Source organism: Corvus cornix, chromosome 2 (genome assembly GCF_000738735.6).
Source record: "Corvus cornix cornix isolate S_Up_H32 chromosome 2, ASM73873v5, whole genome shotgun sequence".
NCBI lineage: Eukaryota > Metazoa > Chordata > Aves > Passeriformes > Corvidae > Corvus > Corvus cornix.
Genome location: NC_046333.1, coordinates 44,990,543 through 45,016,087, shown reverse-complemented (window position 1 = coordinate 45,016,087; position 25,545 = coordinate 44,990,543). Strand labels below are relative to the sequence as shown.

General features: G+C 39.2%; 1 protein-coding gene across 4 annotated transcripts in view; it reads left to right on the top strand.

The window, feature by feature from the left end:
- CREB5 (cAMP responsive element binding protein 5) overlaps positions 1 to 25,545 on the top strand; it is a 258,114-nt gene that overhangs the window by 42,098 nt on the left and 190,471 nt on the right. For 3 of the 4 annotated variants that reach the window (XR_002045390.3, XM_039549390.1, XM_039549389.1), the window contains 3 exons: positions 504 to 575; positions 3,758 to 3,851; positions 12,300 to 12,421. Coding sequence is in view for 2 of the 4 variants with exons in the window: in XM_039549389.1 (XP_039405323.1) it covers positions 504 to 575; positions 3,758 to 3,851; positions 12,300 to 12,421 (288 nt within the window). In the remaining 2 variants the exon portion in view is untranslated. The remainder of the gene's footprint in view (positions 1 to 503; positions 576 to 3,757; positions 3,852 to 12,299; positions 12,422 to 25,545) is intronic. The other variant, XM_039549391.1, reaches the window with a different exon arrangement.

The window sequence follows — 25,545 nt, the reverse complement described above, 5'->3', positions numbered from 1 at the left end:
GTTACCTTGCGTGTATAGAGAGCATGTATGTAATGTATTTAAGTTATTAATATCAGACAGTATGGATGCAGAACTTCAAAAAGTGGGCTCTTTCTCAGAAGTAACCTAGATGTCTGGTTTTAATGTTGTTCAGCAGGAACTAAAGGAGGAAAGGTGAAAACCTTTAATTCAAGATATTTCTGAGAAGACACGGTCTTATCTAATAACAACACTGAACATATGCTATTTTCTGAGGCAGATTTATGCTGTGAAAGCTGAACTTTTTTTCTTTCTTAAAAGTAAATTGGTGCTCAGGAAGGAGCAGTAAGAACTTAGACTGTGGGGACCCTGCTGAATATTAGCAAAATTAGTACTCTGAGTATGAAAGCTTTGTTCTGATCTGTTTGCGGAGTTTGAAATAAAAGCACAAACTACGATTTCTGTATGTTGCATGCATGTGTGAAGTTTAGAACGTATATATTCATAGGTTCCCTTTCTTTCCCCCTCCCCCTTTTAACATGTAGATTTATGAGGAATCAAAGATGAACTTGGAGCAGGAGAGGCCTTTTGTCTGCAGTGCCCCAGGCTGCTCACAGGTGAGTGGAGTCAGCGGTGATATTAATTGAGTCCTCAGCACTAGCTCTGGCTTGTATAATGCCTCCTGATATATTAACACGTCTAATAATAATATGTGTGTCAGGGGTTTTTTGTTTTTTTTTTTTTTAAGACCTGCTCCCTCTCAGTTCTCTCCTTTCCCACAAGACATTATTATAAAATATTTCAAGAAAAAACAGCATCCAGTCAAAAGTGAGTTGGTACAAATGCTTCTCAAGCTGCTTCTGTGCCTTCTCTCATCCCAAAGCCTAATGTTTCAAGCCATGTATTGCAGATTTCTTTAGGGACTAACAAAAGACAACACACTAGGCAGGACACATTTATCTGTCTTCTGCTGAGATGTGTGGTGGAATATATTATGTTGCTATTGGATGCGGTAACCCTCCTGTTTTGTTTTTTTTTTTTTCTGTTTTAAATACTTAAATACAATGATATCTTATTAGCTGATATTTATTTATTTATTTATTTTTTATCTTTAAGACATCTTCCTACTAAATATTTTCCATGGAAAATGCAGCCTGTAGATAAATTTTGCCCCAGGATGTACATTTCGGATTCCTGTCCTTTTGACTGGTGCTCTGCCATATGTCTCTATGGGCAAAACCTGAACAGTAACATTAGATGTTTAATGGGCTTAAAAAACCCTGAAGTGACAAGGATTTTTCCTGCTGAGATTTGAACTGGGTTTTGTGTGGTTTTTTTCAGTGATTTTGCAGTGGTGAGGGAAGTTCCCCTACATGCATTGATGAGGGAAGTTCCATGTGTGGCACTTCTGACCCTAATTTGTTTTAGTGACAAAAGTTTGTGAGTAAAATCTTCAGGCAAGGGCGTCTTTTGGGCTTTTGCCACAGGCTTCCGGTATGCATCTGTGTCAAGTTATTTAGCTTACCCATTTCCCAGTCCTCCTCTCTTAATTAGTGAATCTTTCCCTGTTTCAGCTGTATGTTGGGAGTTTTCAGCTGGCTAATATATTTACAACTCTTTAGGTTCTTCTGGCAGAAGGATGGGTGACTGTTAATGAAGTGTAAGTGTTGATTTTGCCAAGAGCTGAAATAAGGAGAGGGAGAAGCCTTTGGTCCAATTTACAACTGGCTGAGTGGCTTTGCTGTTTCACTAAGTGGGAGTTTTTCTATGGGAAGCAGAGTGCATCTTTTGGATTGCCCCTCAGGCTGAGAATATGTCCCTTTAGATCTCCACATGCAGAGTTAAACTTTCACCGGTCTGTCACAGAGGTAGAATGGAAGTATTTGAGTTTAATTGTCACGATATATTTACCTTTTTGATGAAACTAAATTCCTCTGAAATCAGTGGACTTGAGTGTTTTCATGTCAACTCCTAATTAATTTCCTCAGTGAAGGAGAAGCTGATCCAAACAAGCTTTTTTAGGTGTTCAGAGAGCAAGTTTGGTTGCATGCTGTTACAATTTGGAAAGATGAACAATGTAAGTGTGACTTCCATCTTAAAAAACTTTTAACCTCCCATTTCCCAACATGACCTCTGTTTGTTATAAATGAGGACTTGACATAAGTCAAGCCATAATGCAGAGCTGCTATCCAGCTAAGCTGGCTGGGGACAGGCTTCTCTCTTGGCCCGTGCAGATGTGTGCTGAGGGCTGATGGAGTCAACCTTCTACACGAGGAAGAAAGTAGACTTAGAAAAAAAGACAGAGAAGTCTGGGCTGGAGGAACAGTTTCTCCTCTGTTGCCCCATGCCCTGTTTAAGCTGGCTGATTTAATCCCAAAGATAGAGCATGGCATCCATGAAGGAAAATCCTTTTCCAAGAGAAATAAATGTGGGGTTTTTTTTTCCCCCTCACGATTTCATTGAGCAAAGTCTTTCTCAGATATTCCCTTTGTTCTTAACATAAATTCCTAGTGCTGCATTTCTTCCAGATGAGTAAGCAGAGAACCAGGATTTCACAGTGAGGAAATGGTCTTTGGGATTTCTTTATTTTTCAGGGTGGTTTTTTTTTTCCCCAGAGAATTCAATTTCATTATTTATGCTGTATTGTCTATGGGCTTAGAGAGATTCTCAGAAGGTGTAACATATGGCAGTTATTTATACTGTAGCCACAAGCAAAGTCACTTAGCCAAGAGTATACTGTGTTGAAAGCATTAGGTCCCTTTAACACTGTTGTTGCCATTTATTTCATCTCTTATGTACCTGTTGCTTTAAAAAGCTGCTTTATTTTTTTTTTTCTCAAGCCTTGGTTATACAACTTTTGGCTTTTGCTAGTCCTGAAATAACCCAGTGGAAACCATTTCAGTAGCAAAGGTCTGTGTATGCACATTCTGGTGAGGGAAACTTCACAGAACCAGTCTGCTCTTTGAGCCCAAATGTGCAAGTGCTTGAACATTTATTCAAGCTTGTCTCTTCTTTGTTTTGTTCAAAAGAAGCTGTTTCTTGTAGAAGTCTGCTATCAGACTCTAAAACAAACGTGGCACACTGATTAGTTTCTTAAAAAAACATCTCTCCACCTTCTCTGCTTGACAAATGGAAAGAATTTGATTTAGTATCATAAAGAGTCATTACTAGTTGCTATAAAACTGTGCACCGTTGCATTGCCACTTCAAATTAAGTCACAGTATCAGATATTTCCAAAATTAAAGACGTGTTTTGCCTGAATACTTTTGGGTAGAGAAAAGCTGGCTTATTTAATTATTTTTATAGCTGTTCATCAGATATATGTTGCAGAAAGACACAAAAGCAGAAAAATCCAGTAAAGTGATTTAAGATTTGCCTCATTACTTAGCATTTGCCGTGGGCTAAGAGCACACAGAAGAGCAGTTATCGCAGATCCTCAGGCACGTGGTGACTTGTGAGGCTGTGGTAGCTGGAGTGGGTGTCTGAGACCCTTAGAATCTAAAACTTGGACTGTAACTTTTTCCAAGCAATTGCACAACACCTTAAGGTTTGTCAGCCCAGAGTGCACGGCAGCATATCTGTTTCTAAATCGAGTACAGCTATTTGTTACTCATACTCACTTGTATTTTCAAATATTCTGTTTCCTGTGCCATTTGGACACATTTCTAGCTGGATAAATTTCTTTCTCTCTCTCATTTTTGAAATTCTGTCCAATGCCAAAAGTTTATTAGAGAATTAAATTCTTCTTTTTTTCTTTTTTTTCTCTCTTCCTCTCTCTCTTTCTGTGTTTGCCTGACAGCGTTTTCCAACAGAGGATCATCTGATGATTCACAGGCACAAACATGAAATGACTTTGAAGTTTCCTTCAATAAAAACAGATAATATGTTATCAGGTAAGAAGACATGAATTCAAGAGTTAAGATAACTATTCAGATGATGTTGAAAGCATGACTCCTATTGGAAAGCTACTGGCAAAATGCCTCCAAGATTGGTTTTTGAAAGCCCCAGCTCCAATTAAATAACTAGCAGAGATGGAATAAGCTAGAAAGCATATCTTTGAACAAGAAGACAATTGCCATTCTTCTGCCTTCATACAAGTTTGCCATGAGAGGGAAAGAAATCACCGAACCTCAGCCACGCTGACAGCTCTATCATTGATTCCCAGTGAAATATAGGCACTTAAGTGCATGTCACTTGGGAGCCCAGCAGTGAGAGTGTTAATGAAGTGTGTTTGTGCTGTTGCTGTAAGACTTGCTGTTGAAGCTGGACAGACTCGCTTCAGCAGCTGGAAGAGGCCACATTGTATGAGCCACCGGTATGGTGACTCCAGAACTGCCCACTGTAAATAGCCATAACCAGAAAGGTAAACCAGTGGGTAATACCCAGTACCCTTTGCCCATCTCTCTCTGCACTTTCCCCTTCATAAGTAGGGGTTATTTGGTATTAGGTGCAATTGTACCCTTTAGTTTCTTGAGTAGTATTTTTCTTATGCACGCTTTTTTTGTACTCTTTTCTGTGTAACCACATATCAATGGCTTGCTGGCCTTCAGACAGTGCTGAGTAAGATCAAGCTAGCCCTTCATTTTACTTCTTTCCTCTCCTATTCCCTTTCCTATTGTTTATTCTTTGGGCTACAGTAATGGACTATTTAGAATAGCATCTCTAGAATTTTTCAGGTTTCAAAGTAATGGTAGAAAAGCCCCCCTATAATGCATATATGTGTGTGGATGTTCAGCAGTGTTTGATATTTGTCTTTTACAATGGCCTTCTTCAAGGTAAATCGTGCCATTTGAGATGAAAATGGGTCATTAAAGGGACTCCAGCAGACTAACTCTTTTATGGTTAAACTGTTTCCATTTTTATGGAAATCATAATTAAGTAAGAATGGCTTACACATCTTTGATTTAGGCCTTTGTTAGCTTGTTTGTTTTTTGTTGGGACTTTAGTAGCCAATGAGAAATTAGACAGACTTTTTCCCAAATAGAATTTATTTTGCTTTTACATTTTAAAATGCCATAGTGGACTAAGTTTAGAAAGAAACAGTACACAGTTTTGAAGAGTAGGTCTTTAACGTGCCTGAATGCCAGCTATGCCCACAGAAGCCCATGTTTGCAAGCACAAATGGGAAAAAGCTGCTTTTGCATTTGGCTGTGTCCTTTGGTGAAGACATCTGTGCTGTGGACACATTCACCCTGTGCAAGTGCTGGCTTTTGTTAAAACTTTCTGTTTGGCAAGATTTTTGTTGGAGTGCAGTTTCTAAGGAATCTGTTCTGTCATCAGGAGTCCCCTGAGCAGAGTAGCTCCATTTATATTTGTTAACTTCTAAGATTTAGCTGTCCTGCTCCTTGCAACGGGTTGCTTTCCCAAGCAAAAAGAATGATTTTTCATTCAGCTCTACCACTGGTACTGGGCCCCCTAAACCTGCAGTTAGCCAACTGTACATACTAATGCAGAATTTTCTGGCCAGAAAGACTCCGAGATTGCTTCTAAGGGATGTATTCTTTGAGGTTTGTGTATGAAGATCTTCCATAGTAGTGAAAGAGTAAAAAGCTGCACGTGTTCTTGAAGACTGTGGTCAGTGTGCCTGACCGTAATGGCCTGGCAACTTGGTTCTGTTGTGTATTGATTCCTCTTTTTGTGTTTGTTTGCTGGATTTATTTGGCATTTTGCAGTCCTTACTCTGGAAGCATCATAGATCATCTACTCTCTGCAGGAAGACATTGAAAAATAGTTGTTTCATTACCCACCAAAACCCTGGGGAAATCTAAATACCTTAAAGTTTAAGATGTTTTATTCTTAGATTTCATAATGAAAAATTAATGATATATGGGGAAAAGAGATAGACTTTTCTCTTAAACATTTGTCTTCATGTCTTCCTTGTTTTTTGCATTTTTGCTCATTTCACTTTTTTTAAAAAATTGTTCCTGTCATCAGTAGGTTCAAAAAATTGCAGCAGCAATTGCCCTGTAATAAGCCAGGTGCAGTGCTAGCTGTTTTTTTCCCTCTTTCTCCTAAGCTGCCTAGAAGTCAGACTTTCTAATTTTTTTTCCAGTATGTTGTATACTATCTTTTAATTTGTTGTGTATGATCCATTTATTATTAGCAATTAGTCATGAAAAATAACACACTGTATGCTTTCAGGCAGACATTAGAAATATCTACTCTGTTTACAGAGGTAGCTTAATCCCCAGTCTGGGTACACTGTAATATCAGTAATATTTAACATACATTAAACATGTTTTCTATAAACTGTTCCTGGAGCCAGGCCCTGAAACTGTTGGTCTTGTACAAGACATCTTGGAAACTAAGCAAAATATGGCTTGGGAAGAAGGAACTTGCTTTTAGTGTGAAATCTGTGTTGGGGTCTGAAATGTCAGCTTCTAAGGGAGAAGTAAATTTATGTGATATTTGAAGTTATATGTTGTTGTGTAGGTGGGGTCAGTGTCTAATAAGCAATGGCTCATGACCTGATTGCAACTAGTGGTGCTGTGCTGGTTTATCAATCAGCTCCTCTCCAGGAGTTTCCATGTTATCAGCTAGCTCCACTATGTTTTCTACCATTTTTTTCGTTCTGGCTTAAGAGGAACAAGTTGTATTAAATCGGGTGAACCAATCTCTTGAACCAATTTGGAAACTCCAGATACCTACGTACACTAAACAGCTTTCTGTTCTCTGACTGTATAAACGGAAGGAAAATCCACTAGAGGCATTGTATTAAAATGCAAGTGATACTTTTGTTGCGCAACTTTACAATACAATTTTGTCTTTTAAAATGAATGTTATTTGTTCCTCTTAGTTGTAGGTTTGTTAAAAAGTCTTGTTAAGAGTATGGATAAAGAGTCATTGATGTTTTCCATTTCCATCTTTCCAGCCAAAAAAGAGCTATTTGAGATAACACAGAATATTTTATGTAAGTTTTGCATGCTAGTCATTGTTGCAGGCAAGTTTGTAGTTAAATTGACTGAAATAGACGTCAACCCTTTGCTGTTGTGCTACGTGAACAGTGTTTGCATTGCTTTGAAACTCTGTAGTTGGTTGTGTGACAAAGCTTTTGCATTTAAACACCAAAATATTAATGTCTGTGGAATAGATTGTTTCCTCTGGAGAAATACTAAAAGCCCTGTGGAACTGAACTATGGGAGCTGAGGATTATCTACATAGAAACCTTTTTTCCTTCCTCATTCTGTTTACTTAAACCAAATCCTCTAGTTTTGGTGATAAAGCCCACTGTGGAGGTAGAGACAGTTTTTTGTAGACAAAATAAGTGCCTGTAATAAAGGTAGTGGAAATGTATTCCTTTTTCCAGGTAATGCCTGTATCAGTGAGGTAATTTACATCACCCTTGGTTGCCTTAATTTTTTCTTCCTTGTAGTTTACACAGAGAGGTTTATCTAGGCATGAATTTTGAGGAGTGCAAAATGATTTGATATAAGGACTAATACTGTGGTTTGTTTTCTTGCTTACTTCTGTGTCCTTCACTTTATCAAAAATGAAATGAAACATCTTCTAACATTTACTGGTCAGGTTCAGAGTGACCAAAAGACTTGAAAAATTAGTTGTACCCAATATGTGTATCGCCTCAGGGAAGTCCAACCAGTGCTTTAAACACTACATATTTAAGCAGTAAAGTTCTTGGTAGCCCTCATCTGGGTGGGAGCAGTTTCACCCCGTATGTCTGGGTCCACTTCTTCCTCTCCTCTTTCTCCACCTGTCTTTGTGGCTGCTTGATGGGCAGCCCTTCAAACTTCTGTGCTAGCTCCTTTATTCTGACTTTGTTATCATTGTATGAAAGTACAACATGGCTAACTGTATAACTTCAACGGAGCCCACAGCTGAACAAGCCAAATGTCTATTATTGTTGCACATCAGACTAAACAAAATTTTTTTTTTGAAAGAGAAATGAAGAATCAAGTTACAAACTTTGGAGCTGTGCTGTTAGGTAACTTTTACCAAATCAGAATTTTAATTTTTTTTTTTTTTCTCAAAATGCAAGCTTGTTTCACATAAGTGTCCTTTGGTTCTCCAGGGCTTTTTTAAACTGGTCTCAAGCTTTAAAGTTTTCTCTTTTGTTTTGAGGGATGAAACTCAGGAATTCAAGGTAGTTTAACAAAATACATTCTGGATGAATCAAGTAAGTTTCTGTATAGCAAGCTAATGTTGTGTTTCCTGAGCTGTTTTGAAAACAATATATTGAGACTGAGTGTCCTTTCTGAGACTATTATTTCAATCCCCACACCTCCAAACGAACAAACAACAACAAAGAAACCCCCATGCATTTCCAAACATAGTGAGTACATAATGGAATCTTTTGACTTTGCTGAAGACTTCAAGTTCTCCATTGCTTTACAGAGCATATTTTTTTTAATGAATCTGAAAAATCAGGGATCACTTCAGACATTGAGGACAGAATTTCAAAAGTCAGCAACCAAAACACACACAGTATATGAGATTCTGGTCAGAATATGATCGCTGAGTGTATCTGAAATATTTTCCTGTAAGATACAGAAGGTTAACTTGGGATCTGCACAGGTGAGATCATTTGGACTTGCTCTGGGGCTTACATACTGTCTATTTACATATTTGAGGCTTATTTAAACTTAATGTTTCTTGCAGCCTATCTGGTGATGACTGTGTCTTCAGAGAGGCTGATTATTCCCCTGAGTGATAGGCTGAACAATATTTTTATTGCCTAGTCTGAAGCTTGACAAAATCTGTGTTCAAGTTGGTGATAAAGTTGAGATAGAAATAACTTCCTAAGTAATTATCAGATGACAGGTTTACCTATGAAGTGATAGTTGGCTACAGGTAGATGCCTCAAAGGACAGTAAACTAGTTCTTGAGGATGGAACTAGCTGAGGATGGAAAGATTTTTACATGTTGAGAAATGGGACTGCGTTGGGATAGCTGATCAGTATAAGAGGCAGGTATCTAGGGTTAACCTAGATAAACCTGTATCCCAAGCTGCCAATTCAAAATACAGCTTGTGACATTAAAGTCCTGGGTTATGTGAGTAGCAGTGTGCCTGCAGAGCAGCTTCCTACGTAACGTGTGTCCTCAGCAGGAATGCTGAGAGTGGTGCTAACTCTGTCTGAGTTCTGGTCCAGATGGGTCTGGCTCATCCAGTTGCTCAAGTGCAACAAATCAGAGCCCTGTTCTCAATGAGTCTGCAATAGTTGTGGGCGCTGGTGATAGCAACAAAAGCTTTGTTTGTACCAACAGGGAACAGTGAGGTCAGGCACAAGCTGTTGGAACTATTAATGCATTTTTAAGTGCTGAGAATTAGGAATATTTTATTAATTCTGGGAGACCTGATTTTATAGCTTATGTTAGGGTCTCTTTGTGATACTGTTCCCAATTAAAACACAAAAGCTTGCCTAATCTAGGTAAAAGAATTCCTGTGGTGTTGAGAGTAATTTCTCCTACTAATTTGCCCACATCCTAAAGGAGAACTGGTTTCCAGAGGCAAAATAGTTGGTTGCTCAGGAGCAAAGCAAGCTCACTAGACTTGGTAGCCTTGAAATCCTGAAACCAATGAGCGCAGTGTATGTGCAGAGTAACTACTTTACCACACAGGGTCTCAACATTTTAAAGTCTGGATCTTCTGGACTTCTGGTTTCTTTGAATGTAGAAGGCTGAAGTATTAGAGCTAGAAAGGCAGGTCTTGTTTTACATCTGACTGAGCTGACTTCCAGAAGGTCTGTGGATGGAGTTTAGGCTGGCTGGTTGGTGGTGTTCCTTCCTCAGTTGGAAGAAACAAGGGGCTGTCTATTTTAACAAAATCTTGGTGTGAATTCCTGCCAGTCCCCTTTCTGGAACATAGGAACTACAGTAGCCATATGGGGAGCCTGAGGTAATAAATAACGATCACCATCTCAAGATGTAGGGGGTGTAAACAGTGTTGTTATCAGTTTTGATCTTTTGAGATATTAAAATAGTTACTTGGAAAGTTCAACTGTTGGCAACACCACTGGTTATATTGTGGTGCAGAAGATAGACTTTCAGCATGAGCAGAGAAAAGCCATTGAAGACCTTGTGCAATTGAAGTTTCATTCTTGCTGTGGCTTGCTTTTCTTCACTGTTAAAATGGATTTACTTCAGTGACAAAACTTTTTTTTTTCTTTTTCTTTTTTTGGCCAGTTCTGGGCTCAAGCAACTCTGAAGAAACCCAGGATTTTTCATTCTAGTGCAAGTGGTGGCATGAATTTCTTTGTAAAACCATAGTTTCTCATCTTGGCCATGAAATTGATACTTTGCTTATGGATATGGATATACCACTTTTAACAATAAAACATTTCCTGTATTTACCTCACATTCAGATGCTAATGTGCCTTTTGTGTCCAGAAAGGCTTAGCAGCAATTGTCTTTGATTTTCTACAAAGCAATGATGTTGTTCACTAAAGTAGCACTTAATCCTTTTTGGAAATTAGTTCTATTTTTCCTGCATTTTAGTGCACTTCATTTCCAGTACGAACTCCAGTCCAAGGGCCAAAGACAACCCTGGTGTAAATCTACTGAGTTTACTGAGGTTACCCTAGAGATTTTTTTGGCACTGCTTATGTAGGATATGGACCTGTAAAGTGCTGAGTATCCTCAGTTCCCATCAATGCCAGCACCTTGTCAACTCATCTCCTTTTGTTGAGTTCCTGCAGGATTCTTGGAAAGTTACATTTCTAACTCTGGTAATACTGTAGTTAGCTGTGAAAACTAATAGATAAATAAGTGTGCATTCCCAAATGCTTGAGGTTTGTTTCCATTAAGCTCATAAGTAGGATGCTCAAGCCAAAAGAAATGAAAAAGAATTTTAACATTAAGGACTTGCATTTTATGTTCCTTCAAGATGTTCTATCAGAAATATAAATGAAAATGAGTGTCTTTGCCCTTGGATTACCTGAGAAGGTCAAACCTGGAGGATCATGCTTGATACAGGTTGAAATTGGCTTCACCTTGCTTTATAATGGAGGAGGCTGATCCTCTTCCTTAGTTTCCAAGTGAAAACTGCGTTTTCTTTTGAATGCCTTGCTTTTGTACTGCTTATTTAAGGGTTGATGCGTATTTCTATCCTGATCATGTAAAGTGCATTGTGTCAGGTAACTCTTTGCTGTAAGGGGTAATCTTAGAACTTGACCCAGCTTAGCTAGGTGCAAGAAACCAGTTTTTTCTTCCAGAACTCGCTGAAGTGGGAAGCTTTTTTCTGAGGTCAGAATTGACCCAATATGGGCAGTGGGGTTTAGTATGACAGAGTTTTCATTCTTTAAAAAATGAAATACAAACAATAGGTAGTTGTCAAGGACTATGCTGAAGATTATTTTTTAACAAGATGAGTCCAGTCTTTCTGTAAAATCAGGAACAAAGCATCTTGAGCTGGAACAGAGCCTTGGGAAGAAGGAGCCAAGGTGGAATAGTTAAGAACTAGCCTCAGAATGAATGGAGGTGCCTCAGAGCTGTGCTTTGGGGAGTCTTTGGTTCCCAAATTTGGGCTTGATTTTTCATTTCCTGAAGAAAGACCAGCCAAGGTCATCACTGAAACTACAGTCTACATGGCAATTCAGCTTGTCTGTCTTGCAGGTTTTTGAAAAGGTATGAGAAAACCATGTAATTGCTTCAGTCCCTCCTGCCTGTGGCATTAAAGTGAATCCTGTCCTTGCATTAATTCTGAGAGGGCAGAAAAGTCCTAGAGATAAAGGCATTAAATTTTTTTTTACTCTAAATTCCATGGTTTTGCATGTATTGTCAACACTTTCAGGTATAAAATGCAAAAGGATGCTTCTTTGTGGCCAAAATTTAACTTTTCATAGCTTTTCTAAATGTCATTTAAGTCTTCCTTCAAAAATTGTCTCGGAACCAGAGCTTCTTGCTGTGGCTACCTTTTCTGCTTAATATGTGTATGTTTGAGGTGGTTTTTGAGCATCTGAAGGTGTTAACTAGTGTGTATCCACAGCAGTTAACATGGGTGCTGTGGTGTAAGTGTGCCTTATGATATGTACTGTGCATTGTTCTGCATGCACCTATTTTTGGAGGTTTATAGACAGTTTGAATGACCGTTCGTACACGTTAAGGATATGCACTTGTGTTACGTGCCCTGGGAAAACCTATGCTGTTGTCTTTCTGCCTGAATGATGACTGCTGCCTGGTTTTGGACATTGATGGCAAGCACAGGCTGCCCGCAGTGTTTAGTGTCAAAATTTAGCACTGTGTGGGTTTTTTAATGATGGTGTGGTAGGTAGGGGTGGGAAGGCAAAGAGAAGTTTAGTCAGAACCTCTCTTTTCTTTGAAGACTATTTAATTGACTCCCTCTCCTTTTAATATTAAGCACCTATGATCATTTCTTGTCATATTCTCAGATCAAACTCCTACACCAACACGCTTTCTGAAGAACTGTGAGGAAGTCGGCCTTTTCAACGACATCGACTGCTCCCTAGAGCACGAGTTTAGGAAGGCACAAGAAGAAGAGAACAATAAAAGGGTGAGTGTGAGCACACCATGCCCTTCCTCCCCTTTTGATTCCTTGAAATGTTAAAGGAAGTGTCCTTTAATCTGTGAGAAAGCAGATTGAGCTCTACTACCTGGTAGTAACCTTTTGGTTAGAAACTAGGTGGCACTATAAATTGTGACTTGCTTTTTAGAACTATTGAAGCAGTTGACAGAAATAAAAATCCCAAACCAACAAAAAACCAGTATTAAATAAAAAAAAAAAAGTGTAACTGTGTTTGCCAGGGTTTGATTCCAAGTCTCTGCTTTTAAGTAAACTATAACACAAACCACACACCTCTTGAGGGAGAGGCTTGGGAAAATTATATCATCTTTGAAGTGAGGATTGCAAACTGGCTCAAATACATTGCAGGGAAATTTGTCTTATGAAGGGGCATTTACTTAAGAGCAAAACTTTTTCTTTTTATTTTTTTAATTCCTTCACAACACAGTGGGCCCTTGGATTTATTTGTAATCAATACCAGATTTATTGTGTTTCTGTATTTCTCATAAAGCATTCAAGTTGAGCTGGGAAACTTTGACTTGAAATGCCTAGTAGATAACATATCCCATTTTCAATTAGTATTATTTTCATTTATTCTGAAGATGTTCTGTCAGTATTCTGAAGTTTAGGTTGAATTATATAGGCCACCTTGTATGTAAGTGTACTCCTGTACCCAAAGATAGTTAAGAGTGTTTTCAGAGATTCTAAAGTGCTGTTAAAATTTTCAAAGAATTGTAAAAGAGCATAATGCACCAGAGAGGCCAGCAAGAAAAGAGGTAAAGCTGCTTGCTGAGGTGCAGAACAGGAGAGGTGGCTTGTAGAAAGAAGAGGAGAAGGGAGTCTAGGAGTAGCTTGGTTTTGGCTTATAAGGAAGGGTGTCTAGATGTGGTTTATTTGTGGCTCATAAGGAAAGAGCCTGGGACAGGTAGAGGAGCAGAGAGGCTGTGTCATGGTATACTGAGCAAGGAGTAAGAGTGTCCAAATGTGAGAGAGTTCAAGTTTTGGTCAGGTACTGGGAAAATAGGACAGACTGACCCTCACAGCTTTGTGTGTTGGACAAATGTTAGGAAACAGCCATGTATTGAGATAAATGCATCTGATTTTAGACTTCTTAAAAACTTTGTGGTTTAGGTGCTGCAGAGGGGAGTCTTAGCTAGAATCAGGCAGAACATTTCTGTATGCTCCTACTTCTTTGTGCATTAGAGGATTCCTAAGTTTTTCTCTGTGCCTGGTGGTGTTTATTTTGCAGGAGTAGGAGATGAGGAGAAATCTACTGAGGTGGACCTGAGTGCAGTTAGCTACAGATTGCAGCGCTTGATGTTCTAGAAAGATTTCAGCTTGCAAGGGATAGTTGCAAAATCTGATTAAAACCTAGACAAGGGCATCAAGTTACCTGATAATTCCAGCTGTTTAGCAGCCTCTGGGAGTCTTATTCTGCCCTCCTACCAACCCCTGCAGCTGCCATTGGTGATCTCCAGGGAGCAAATAAGTGATCATGGGGGTGGGAAATTAAAAGAAATAAAAAAAACAAACTGGGGATGAAAAAGGAAAAAAAAAGGAATGAAAAAAAAAGGGCATAAGTCCCACTAGCTGGCTAACCTGTAACATTTGCTCTGTGTTTCCAATTAGTCTGCTGAATGTCCATTCTTACATTACTGACTGACTGTCAGATAGGAATCTGAAGTGGGCCCCAGTAGAGCCTTACACAAATGCAAGAGACAAAGGCCAAGACAGAAGGAGACTCCTTGGGTTGCAGCTATCCCTAAGGAAATGCTTCTAACAGCCTGTCCCTGGAATATGAGTGTGATGTAGTGTTGGCCTAATGGACCCACCAACACAGGGAGACTAAGGTTAACTGCATGGAAATCTTACTCACTGCTCAGAAAAGTCTTCCAAAAATATTTTTGGTCATATTAATTTCTCTGGACTCTGAAAGAAACAGTTTTGTTTATTTTAGTATATCACTGTGGCTTAGCACACAGCTTGACACTGAAATCTTGTAACAGAAAAACACTTTCATTTCTCATTGGCTTTTTTTGCTCCTTGAGAGTCATAATTTGAAAATTCAGAGGATAAAGTTCAAGTAGCTGCATTTCTTTCTTTCTTCATTTTTATTTTTTTTAGTCTTCTGGGTGGGAGCCCATGGATAATCCATGAGAATTTGTTGTGGTGCAGACTGGTGACTTTCCAAATTAGCTGTGAAGCTCTGAGTGCATGGGTGGCAGAACATCATATGTATGTTCCTTTTTTTGTAAAGGTACTATAGAGTAGAAAGCACTTACATTAATATCCTAACTTCTTATCCAGGAATAAATCATTTGACATCCTTCTGACATAGTTGCTCATGTGTAAAGTGGAAGTAGTGTCTCTTTATGCCTCCCATACTTGATATGCCTTATGATTATAAGCTCATCTGTCAAGGACCGCCTCTGAAAATGTATGTGGATCAGCCTTTGCTCGGGGACTGAGGGGATTCAAGGAACAATAATGATTATGATGTCCTCCAGGACCTGAATTGAGAAAAGTAAAGCTATAAATGGAAGTGAGTTTGTCACATGGCTTTGGCTCCCCTGCTGTTTAAACCATCCAGTATTATTTGGAAGTCTCTCCTTGAGAAAGGCCTGCTCCCTAAATGCAAGGGGTGCTATAGATCAGCAATAAGCATATGGATAAGCATATGAGAAAGAGGCTTTTTCCATCCTCTTGTTCCTGGCAAAAGCGTCCTGCCACCCAAATTCACCACCAAAATTAGCACAGGTAAAAGCATACCTATACTATATTTCTACTTGCAAAATTGTAAATTTTAAAGTTCTTGGGAGCTTGAGGCAAACAGCAACAGACAGCTTGGACCCAGACAAAACTTGCAACCCGACTCAACAAGGCAGGTAGTGCTGGCAGATCACATGACCATCTTAGCCCACTAGCTGCATATTTTAGGCTTACACTGCTTGGAACATTAGTTATCCAAAGCATTTGTAGTGGGTTGTAATTGCAAACACGTAATTGCTGCTACTGGATAGGCCCAGTTGTCACATCTTGTTTTGGGCATTGAGTTGGGGCTGAGACGATAATGTCAAAAATGGGAAGAGTCAGGGTCTGTTTCTGAATAACTTAGTGGACCCAATCAATTAAATGCATCTCACCTGACCTCCCTGTGTGAAATGAGAAAAAGTGGAAATATGCTGAGTGTAGCAAGTAGAGTATTACATCAAATAGTATTTACGAATAGCGAGCTAAATATTTTCAGCATGAGGGCATGTTTAAAGTCACATTCTGCTTATGCAGAATTTGGATGCATCACTTCCTGAGACTTATCCTGAAACTTTGAAATCTTCTAACCATTGTTCAGTGCTGCATGATAATATGTAAGTTATGAAAATGAGGCAGGGAAATGGCTGTTCTCAATTACAGCTTGGTTTTAGTGTGGTTGTTCAGTGTTGGTTCAGGAAGCTCATGGCTAGCAAGTCCTCTATGTGGCCTAATATTCCTATTCTAAATATACTATCCCAAGGCAGGCACCTCACTGCTAGAAAAGCATCAGCAAATTGAAGTAGTCCAGTAAAGAAAAGGAACAAAACCAAGTACAGAGCCTTTGGTGGTTAAATAATTTCAGTCTGCAGAAGGATTAAAAAGCCTGAGTATCCAGTTTAGTTATTTGAAACAAGGGATGGTGCTACAGTCTGATGTGTGTTTGAAAGACATGTATTTGGTTTGTACCTTTTAGGTTCTCCTTCTACCTTGTATATATTTCTGTGTATCAGCATAAGAAAGTAGATAAAATGCACTTGTCTAGCTTATACCACCTCACTATTTCATGCTGAATTCAGTGACTCTCTGACCTCCAGAAGAAATTTCTTGCAAATATTTTCTGAATGTCATAGTTTGGTACTGTAGCCTATGGGTATAGGGAAGATGATATAATTCAAAGCAAGATGGAAATGATAGAATCTGTCTCTTGAGTAGTATAGTTTGGTGAAAAAATTAACTTAATTTCCACACCTTGCTTAAATTTCATGCAATGTATATCTAGCCCATAGGTTTTCTCCTCTTCTGAAAAGTAATATAGAAAAATCATGAGGGATTTTGCCTGTACTTAATAGTTGACATTACAGCAGCTGAAACGAGCAGTGCAGTAAATGGGGCCCTTAGCCAGGAAAGGGTGATATTGTACCCTTATATGAGAAGAAAAAAATATTTGTATGTTGATAAAACACATTGTGTAAGTGTTTGGGTTTCAGAGGCCTGTATTGTAATACTAATAGTCTATGTGGTAATGTTGGCAGTGCACTCTCTTGGTGAAAGAGAAGAACAGGGATTAAGGGTTCATTCTGGTGGTTGGCTTGGCTGATGGGTGACAAATTAGCCCCAGTTTTCCCTTGTGAGTACTCTGAAACCCCTGGAGAAGAGCAGTGTGCTGGTAGATGTTTCAGAGGCAAGTGCTCTGAAAGGGCTGAATTTCACTTGTGAAGTAATACAAACCAACAAACTCATAAGCCTGTTCCTGGAGCACTTTTGACTCATTGTCAGACAGTCTGTACAGCAGAAGAAAGGAAAGACTTATGTTTAAATGCTTACTATTTTGATTTTTTTTAAAAATTATGCAATCATAAATGCACATATGTCCATTCTCCCTGCATTTACCTAAACATCCATAAGATCATCCATATTTTTTAAGTCAAAGGGCCCTCTGATTTCCTATTTTCCTACTGAGATTAAGTATCTTATATACTCAGTATGTCATAGTAGACACAAAGTAAGACTAGGAATTGTTTATGTTAATACAGTGCTTAAGGGCCAGGGTACCATTGTTGTAGGTATTGTAATAATTTCAAGCTGTTACTTTATCAATCAGTTAAGCTATTGTCAAGGTGATAGCTCAAAACTCTAAAACTCAAAGTCCAAAATATCACCCCACATTTAAAGGTTTCAGTATAATAGTTCCTATACTCTAAATATAACATCTATGTCTGTGAAGATGTAAGCATCCTCACACCACAGCATTCTTTCTGGGTGATGGATTGAAGTACTGGAAAGATACACTGTAACTCTGTATCCAAGTTTTTCTGAGGGTTATTCTGGGTTTTCATTTACATTAATTGCATCAGATTATTGATCTGCTTTTTGGGTTCATTTTTTGGCTTGCAACAGCCCATTTTTCTTAATTAATTTAACTCTTGCAGTATTCCTATGGAGAAGGTAAATGCTCTGTCTGTTATTTTCTAAGGGAAAAACAGATTCCAGAGGACATTGATTTCCAAAGCTCCTTTGTAGTGTGACACCAAGATCTCGAAGGAATCACACACGTGGAGTGAGAATTGCAGGGTATCTGGGTCGTCTCCACCATTCTGGCAAGAGAGCGGCTTTTTGCCTGTTTTGGTTCCTAAACCTCTTCAGCAGCGTGGCCCCAAAAGATTGATAGACACCTTCAAAGATGTTTTGGTGCCTTGCTCTCACTGAAACAAAGCAGGACTAAATCAGAGAGCTACCATAAAGGATCTGGCCTCAAGTGACATGCTGAAAATTGCACAGGAAGTCTGTGGCAGAGCCTCGGATTGATTCCATATCTCCTTGGTCTCAGAATAGGGCATCCCACAGACCATGTGTGTTAAAGATTTATCAGCTGTTGTTCAGTGTTGCTAAAGACAGGAAGAATGCTCTCCTCCCCTCTCCAGATGGGTAGGCTTGCTGGATTTTAACTTCTTAACCTTCGTAGATTTCATGGTAGACATATGGCGGTTCTTTGTATTTTGTATGATGGCAGCTCCACAGTTGGTGCTTCAGTCCCCGGCTTTATGAGTCCTGTTTTGAGCATGTATCTATCTCCAGGCACTCAGTTGCCACATTGAACTGTGTTACAAAAGGGACACTTTCTGCATAATGGCGCAGGAAATCTGTCAAGACAAAACTGTTCATAACATGACCTTGCAGAAATACTCACAAGAATAGGTTTTAATTTAGGCTTGTTGCTGATGGTACAGCATCTTATCTTCTCCTGGCAGGCAGGTCTATCTTATCTTGAATGGACTTTTGAATAGTTTTATGGGTTTAGATCCTCATACTCAAAGAGAAGACCTTAATGTTTTTCCAGCAATAAGTGCATATATCGTGCAGAAAGGCAATTCTTGAGGGCATACGTTTTTGATTCAGCTAAACTTCTGTAACCATCATCCTTCCATGTTCTTCTGAATTCCAGCTGATGAATCATCCTGTAGAGCTCAATCAGGACAGTCCACTTTCTTTCTTCTTATTATTATGTCTGTCCCAAAGAAGCTGAGTCATCCTCTTGTAATGTTTGGAGGTTTGTTATGTTTTGTGTGTTTTGGCTACCCCCGGAAAAGGAGGCCCATCTGATTTCATTCTAACATTTCTTTCACAGCAACACAGTGAAGTTGTGCCTTTTGCCTTGGTCTTCCTTGGAATGTTTTTAATGGCACAGCTTCCTTGTTACCAGTTCAGATTTCAGCAGCGTGGACTGGATGGCACATGAAAAAGGGATAAACCTTTCCTGTAGTGGCATTTTTATAAGTCTATCTGTTAGGCAAAGCCCCTAAATCTTGTCAGTCTCTTTAGAGCATACACTCTGCTATTAAACACAAGCTCTTTGCTCCCCAGAGTGGGCTGCAGCCTCTGTGGTTGGGTGGGTAATAAGATACTGCTGATACACTTCAGAGCAAGGTGCACTTTTTCCTTTATTTATGAAGATAGACATGCTGGTCGAGGGCTTAATCACAGCTGATAAATCATTTTAAGAAAGCCTATTAGAACCATATGCTGATCCTTCGTATTAACATGGTGTGTCTGTTTCGAGTCTAATAAGGCAGGGTCTCTTTTCCCTCTCCCTTCCCCCTGCCTGGTGTGCAAATTATTTACCTGTTTAAGTGATATTGCTTGCTTGGGGGCATTTCTCTCTACAAGAGATACTGTTAATAAAGCAAGGCGAACAGAGGAAAGGATTCTTGCTCTCCAGACAGCGAAGCTGCGTGTTTTTGGTCTCCTTTGTTGAGAGGGGATTGCAGAGCAATTGTCCGAAAGCTGAGGCAAGGAAACCTATTGGTTAAAGACTGGGACACTGTGGCATGGCCTTCACGGCAGCATAAGGTTGTCATTTTGGCCCAGGTGGTTACAATCCTGGAGCCCAAGAACCGTGAGGGTTGGGTGTGCTGACATTTTGGTTACCTCACCTTTCCCTCACTCGGAGAGGGCTGCTGCAGGAACAGGTTCCACAGCCATCTAATGAGATCCACATTGGTGAAGTTATCCCAAGCCAAGTCCTATTTATCATTAATTGGTGGGTTTTCTTGCAGATCTTTCCTATTATTTGCTGATTATACCCCTACACATTTTATTATCTTGCCAAAATTCAAATGCTAATAATTTCTTGATTTATAGTTTGTTTATAACACTGTCTGCTGCCTAAATGGACGTAGTTAGAAGATTTCAAAACAGCAACAGCTCTTTTGCTGACTGGGTTTCTTTCACATTTTGCACATGGCAGTCAGCTATTTATAAACCTCCGTAGGGACTCCTAAACCATTACAGTTGGGTTCCTCCCACAACTTCAGCCTCTTTTCTCCCTTGCTCCCCCAAGGCAAGTCTTGTTTTTTTGGCATAAAGACAATGATGGTGATTGTTAGGTGGAGAAAATGTCCACAAGCTATGAACTGTGGGTAAGGATTTTTAATTTGTACATCAAGCAGGATAAATTGGAAGTTGGAGACGTCCAGGAGAGTAAGGGTATCTTCACCATAAAGTGGGAGATCCGGATCTGAGTTTCTGGTGTTCTTTAGGCTTACAAAATATGAAACTGAAAAACTGAAAACTCACTTTACAGTGTGCATGTTGTAGCACGTCCCATTTCCAGTACTGCACAAATTTAACTTTTAAATCTGATCTACTTCAGAGTAAAGAAAGGAATAGTGGAGAGAAGAAATAAGCTAGAACAACTGGTCACATGTGATGGCAGTTAATGAACACCAGAGTGGGAGGTATAGCCTCATACATCTCTGGGGCAGTTTTGTTGACTTTAACAGAATTTAAACTTTTAACCTATTACAACTAGGCAAAGATCTGAAGGGAGAAAAGCCTTTACTCAGAGACCAGAAAAAAACAACTGTGGTCATGAAGTGATGTGAAGTACCTGGGTAGTTGTTGATATCCTGCTAATATGTAAAAATAGGGCCTTTTAATAATCATACTAGGGAGGTAGAAAATGTACCTACTAACTGTTTCCTTATTCTGGTTTCTCTCTCACATGCTTCTCTACATAAGTTGCCGAGTCCACTATTATCAAATAAATATTGGCTTTTTTTCTTCCCTGAAATGTGAGTAAACTGTGTGTGGCGGGGTCTGGTCCCTGGGAAGGGAACAGACATCGGGTTGCCATGTGAATGTACATGTCAAAGTGCAGCTCTGCCAGCCAGTCTGGGGCTGGGTGGGGAGAGACACGGGGAGAATGAACTCAGTGTTACAAACTGTCTCTTTTGAATTTCTACAACCTATTAGTCACAGCAAGCTGCCCTTATTGATTTTGGTAAGAGAGGTCACTTTTAATCCTCTAAAGTGGAGAGAGCTACATGCACCCTCCATAGCATGACATTAAAATTGACACAGCTCTGCATCAGTTCTATGAAAAAGCCCTAAACCTAGATGGATTATTGCCTTGCTTTTCAATGGATACAAGCTGCTAACCAGAGCATGCTAACCTAGATTAGGTGTAAAAGCTTTAAAATGTTTCGTAAGGACAGCACAACCAAAGGAAGCTAGAAAATATGAGAACATGCTAAAAGAGCTGCCCCTGCAGAATTAGGCCATTAGTCTTCAGACACTTATTTTCTCCTTTTTAAAATATTTGAAAGTCAACACAAAGGAGTGGATATTATCATATAAAAGAACAAACAAAAGCTGACCTTACTCTATGATTATGAAGAAAGCTTTATTCTGGCTGATACCCCTTGCTAGTTTTGTTTATGTTCTTTAGAGAACTAAATCTTTGAATACAATTAGGACTGTCCGACTTGAATCTTAAGTGTGCCTCAAAATAAACAGCAGAGGTGAACTCTCAGCAGTTTTCTTTTCATCTTTGTTATCCTTGCTCTGACCCTTTCTTCCTGCCTAATGATCCTTCATGGCATACTATTATTAAGAGAAATCTTCTTGATGGAAAAATATGCTTAATGTGGATAGGAAAATCATTATGAGCCCGGAAAAGTATTTTTTTTTCTTTCTTTGGAATTCCAGAAAATGACTAGCTCCCCTTTTGGTTTTATGCTTTTTTTTTGTTTGGAAATTTATTCTCTGAGGGTTTTGCTGATTTTGTTTTTTCCTGTGAGTCTCAGTAAATATTTACAATGTAGTGTTTAGGGAAATTTATTGCCTTGTCATGCAACCTTTGTATACTCCCTTTTCGTTAGTTGTAAGCTTGCACCAGTATTTCTTATTGAAGGTTAGAAATTCCCTTTCTAAATAAAAGGCATCTGCAAAAGAAACAGTGGCAAAAAACCATTAAGGTACAGTGTTGATGTCTAATCTGTGGAGTCTGTAAGTGTAACGTGATGATGGAGGTGCCACAGCACCTTTCAGTGAATCTTAAAAGTCCTCTCTTGGTGGTTTGTTGAGTAGGTCTCTGAGCTCATTCTCAACAGAAAGTACGTGTGTGCTCGTGAGGCCAGGGTGGCTTCCCCTCCTACAGTAAGAGATACTTACTCTTCCTCCCCTTCCTCCCTCACCTGAGATGTGTGTGTGGGGTGGAGGTATTTTCTCCCTCTTTGTGGGCTTAGCAAGGCCTATGGAAATTCAAGCAGGCACAGAAAGGGAGCTGGCTTTTGGCTTCGTCACTGACACTGAGACATGACACCTAGAAGAAAAGGTGAAAGATGCCCAATCTGCAGATTGTCTGGGCTTCTATCTGGCAGCTTATTTTTGTCCTAGCCCTACCTTTTCTTCTCCTATCAAGGAAGAAATAAAAATAAGATACCTTCCCAGTCTTTACTCCTTTTTGTTGGAAGAGTCCTCCCTGATGTCCTGGAAGGGAGGGAAAGAAGGAAGACAAGAAAGTAGGAGTTGCTAAAGGGGGCAAGAAATGAAAGGAAGAAAAGTACCTTTCTTTTTTACTTATACAAAGGCTGTATTCCTACCCCAGATCAGACTTAGTGGGGAAAATGGAAAGGAAAACTAACACAGAAGAAGAGGGAAAATAATATTACTCAGACGTGAACAAAGCTGAGGGAGCCTATCATGAGGCTGTTCAAGTGAGAGAGAAAGAGTGAAAAATCAGCACTCCCATGAAGCAGACATTAAAAAGACAGTTCTTTGTTTTCTGAGAAGTGGGATATCAAAATATTCCTGTGATGTACTTCTCAGCAGAACTGGGGGAGCAGAGATCGAAGGGTGTGAAAAGTGAAATTTACCTTTCTCCCCACCATGCCCATCCTGTTCCTCCCACCCCCAAACCCAAGGAAACAGAATTAGTTTCTCTGCTTAATGTTGAAATGAGATGTCAGGGGATGTGGCTGTACAAGAGAAGAGGAGGCATGAAGGTGCTCAGTTGATAGTGGGTATTAGAATAGTTCACTCGTGAAAAAGTGGAAAGGAAAGTCAGTCTGGACACTCATGGCTCTGCTTTCTTTATAGTCTTTTCTAAAATATTCTTTCTCATGTCACACTCCTGTCTTACCTCTGAGATCTCTGTGTGTGTCCCTTGGGAAGTATACATCTGTGTAAGGTTTGTTCCTCTGGTGACAAAGTTACCATAGTTCTTTCCCATTTACGCTATTTTTTTCCAGTACAGTAAACTCATGCAATTGTAAATGCCAACATATATGTTTCAGGAAAACCAGGAAAACTATTACGAGTGTTACACCTCTGCACATAAGTTCTTATTTTGTGGATTATTGTGTGGCTGGAATCTTTTTCAGGTGTGCCTCTTATATCCAAATTTCTTTTCTTTGCTTCATCTATCTCAGCCAGTTAAATGTGTATATAACTGATTTTCTGAAATGGGGCCAAAGTCCACGTACTTCAATAGCTCTTAAACATATGGTTAACTTCAAGCATGTGTGCAGGAGTTTGCTGAAGAGAGATAGTTTGCTGAATCAGGACTTCCCAACACCAAGGTTTTAAATTGCAAACAATCCTCTATTTTAATGTATTTTAACTACTGCCTCCCATGGACTAACAGAAGGTAACTATTGTTAGTTGAGTCCTGCAGATGAAGAAAGTTGTACTTGGATAAACAGAAATTTAGGGGTAAACCAAATCTTTCTGACACCCTTCTGTGAGAACTATTTTTTTACTCCTTCCTAATAAATAATTATGTAACATGAAAGGGAATAATGATCATAATTTCAAATTATGATTAAAAACTTATCTTTCTGGGGGAGGTAGAAAAGGTCCGCTACTTAAAAAAATAAAAAGACATTTGTTACAGGTTTTTCTTTTTTTTTTTTTTTGGTAGATTTCTGTGTTTTCTAACTAAATGCAGTAATGAGATGATAATATATGTATGCCATAATTGACCAAATAAATATCTGTCAGCTATGCAGTGTTCTGGATACATAATTTTATGTGATTTGTGGAGAAAATACTTTAAAGAACAATAAAAGTGTGTGTATATGTAAAAAACCCAAACAAACTACAAAAGCCCAAACCAAATAAAAACAAACAACCCGAAACCCATCCCAACCCAAACCAACCAAATCCCACTCCCCCAAAAAACTCCCAAAGAAAAAGGAAAAAATGCAACAAAAAGTACTGTTGCCTTTCTCATTCACATCCCTCCATGGGCAGGAATAAATGAGATAGGGCCTCCTGCCCTGTGCTGTTTTGGTTTTCTCCATCCTGGATCACAGGTAGGGTGGAGTGGAAAGCAGATTCCACAAAGCAAATGCATCTGTTGGAAGATGCAGGCAAGGGGAAAGAGTCACTGAGGGAAATGTTCCTTTCAGAATTGTTCTTAATATGCTGCTAGTGATGGAGTGCTCAAATTGCCTTCTCGTTGACAGTTGGGTAAGAAAAAAAAGCATATTTTGCTATTGCAATTGATACACTTAATACATTGTTTTAAAACAAAGTGTTCTTCCCTTGTTTTTATGTAAGGTGCTAAGACTTAAAAGAAATTGGTCTTTCTTCTGTTTTTCCTACTCTTTAATATTCGTTTCCTCACATTCCATCTTCAAACCAGCTAATCTGTATCCCTTTCTTGAATAGCATTTTCTTGACAACAGAGCAGTGAAAAAAGCCGAGACTGCAGGACTTCTAACAATGCCAGAGGGCCCCAGGAATAGGAATGCCCTGAAAAAAATGTGCTACCATCCAGCTGCCCTTCATATTGTTGTCTCCCTATCCAATTTACTAGAGAATTTCCCACTGGCTCTTGGCTCATTCCCAAATGAGAATGTAATCTTTTAAAGATTACACTGCATAATGGAGGGACAAGGAGCTCTTTATTAACTGGGATGGGGAGTCACTTGCTATTAGGCAAGAGAAGGGGATGGGATGTAGTAGTGTTTTGTGAGCTCTGCTTTCTGCCCCTTCTTGTCTTGTCAGCAACAGGACGGCAGGCTGGGAGTGGGAAACCACTGCAGCTGCAATGTAGAAAAAGAAATAATTGAATGTGGCTTATGATTATGGCAATTACTTTTATAACATGAAGGATTATGCCATAACTATTATATTGCCAACAAGATTAAATTACTAACCTAATACCACAGCATGTTTTCCAGGAAAATAAAAAAATAATTCTGCTTGTTCCAGAGTTGATGCATTCAAAGGTTATTAATACAGTGTGAAAGAGCTGAGCAACCAAGGAACCTGCAGTGCTGTCTGTACAGACATTGTCTGGATTGGATCCCTGTCACTTCCATGAGCTCTGCCAGCTAGACACCCTCACCCTTTCTGGGACGTAAAGCAATGTGGTACTCTGGTAATTTTAAATGCTCCTTCTCCTGTCAAGCAGATAAGCTTCTGCCAGTAATTATTAGTAAAGAAATAATCAGAAGCTACACCTGCAATGGAGAAATTCTTGAAACTTCATGAAGAGACCAGTTTTGCTGGTCTAAACCAGTCTAACCACTAAACTAAATGGAAAGCTTAAGCTTCAACATACTTTCATATTATGC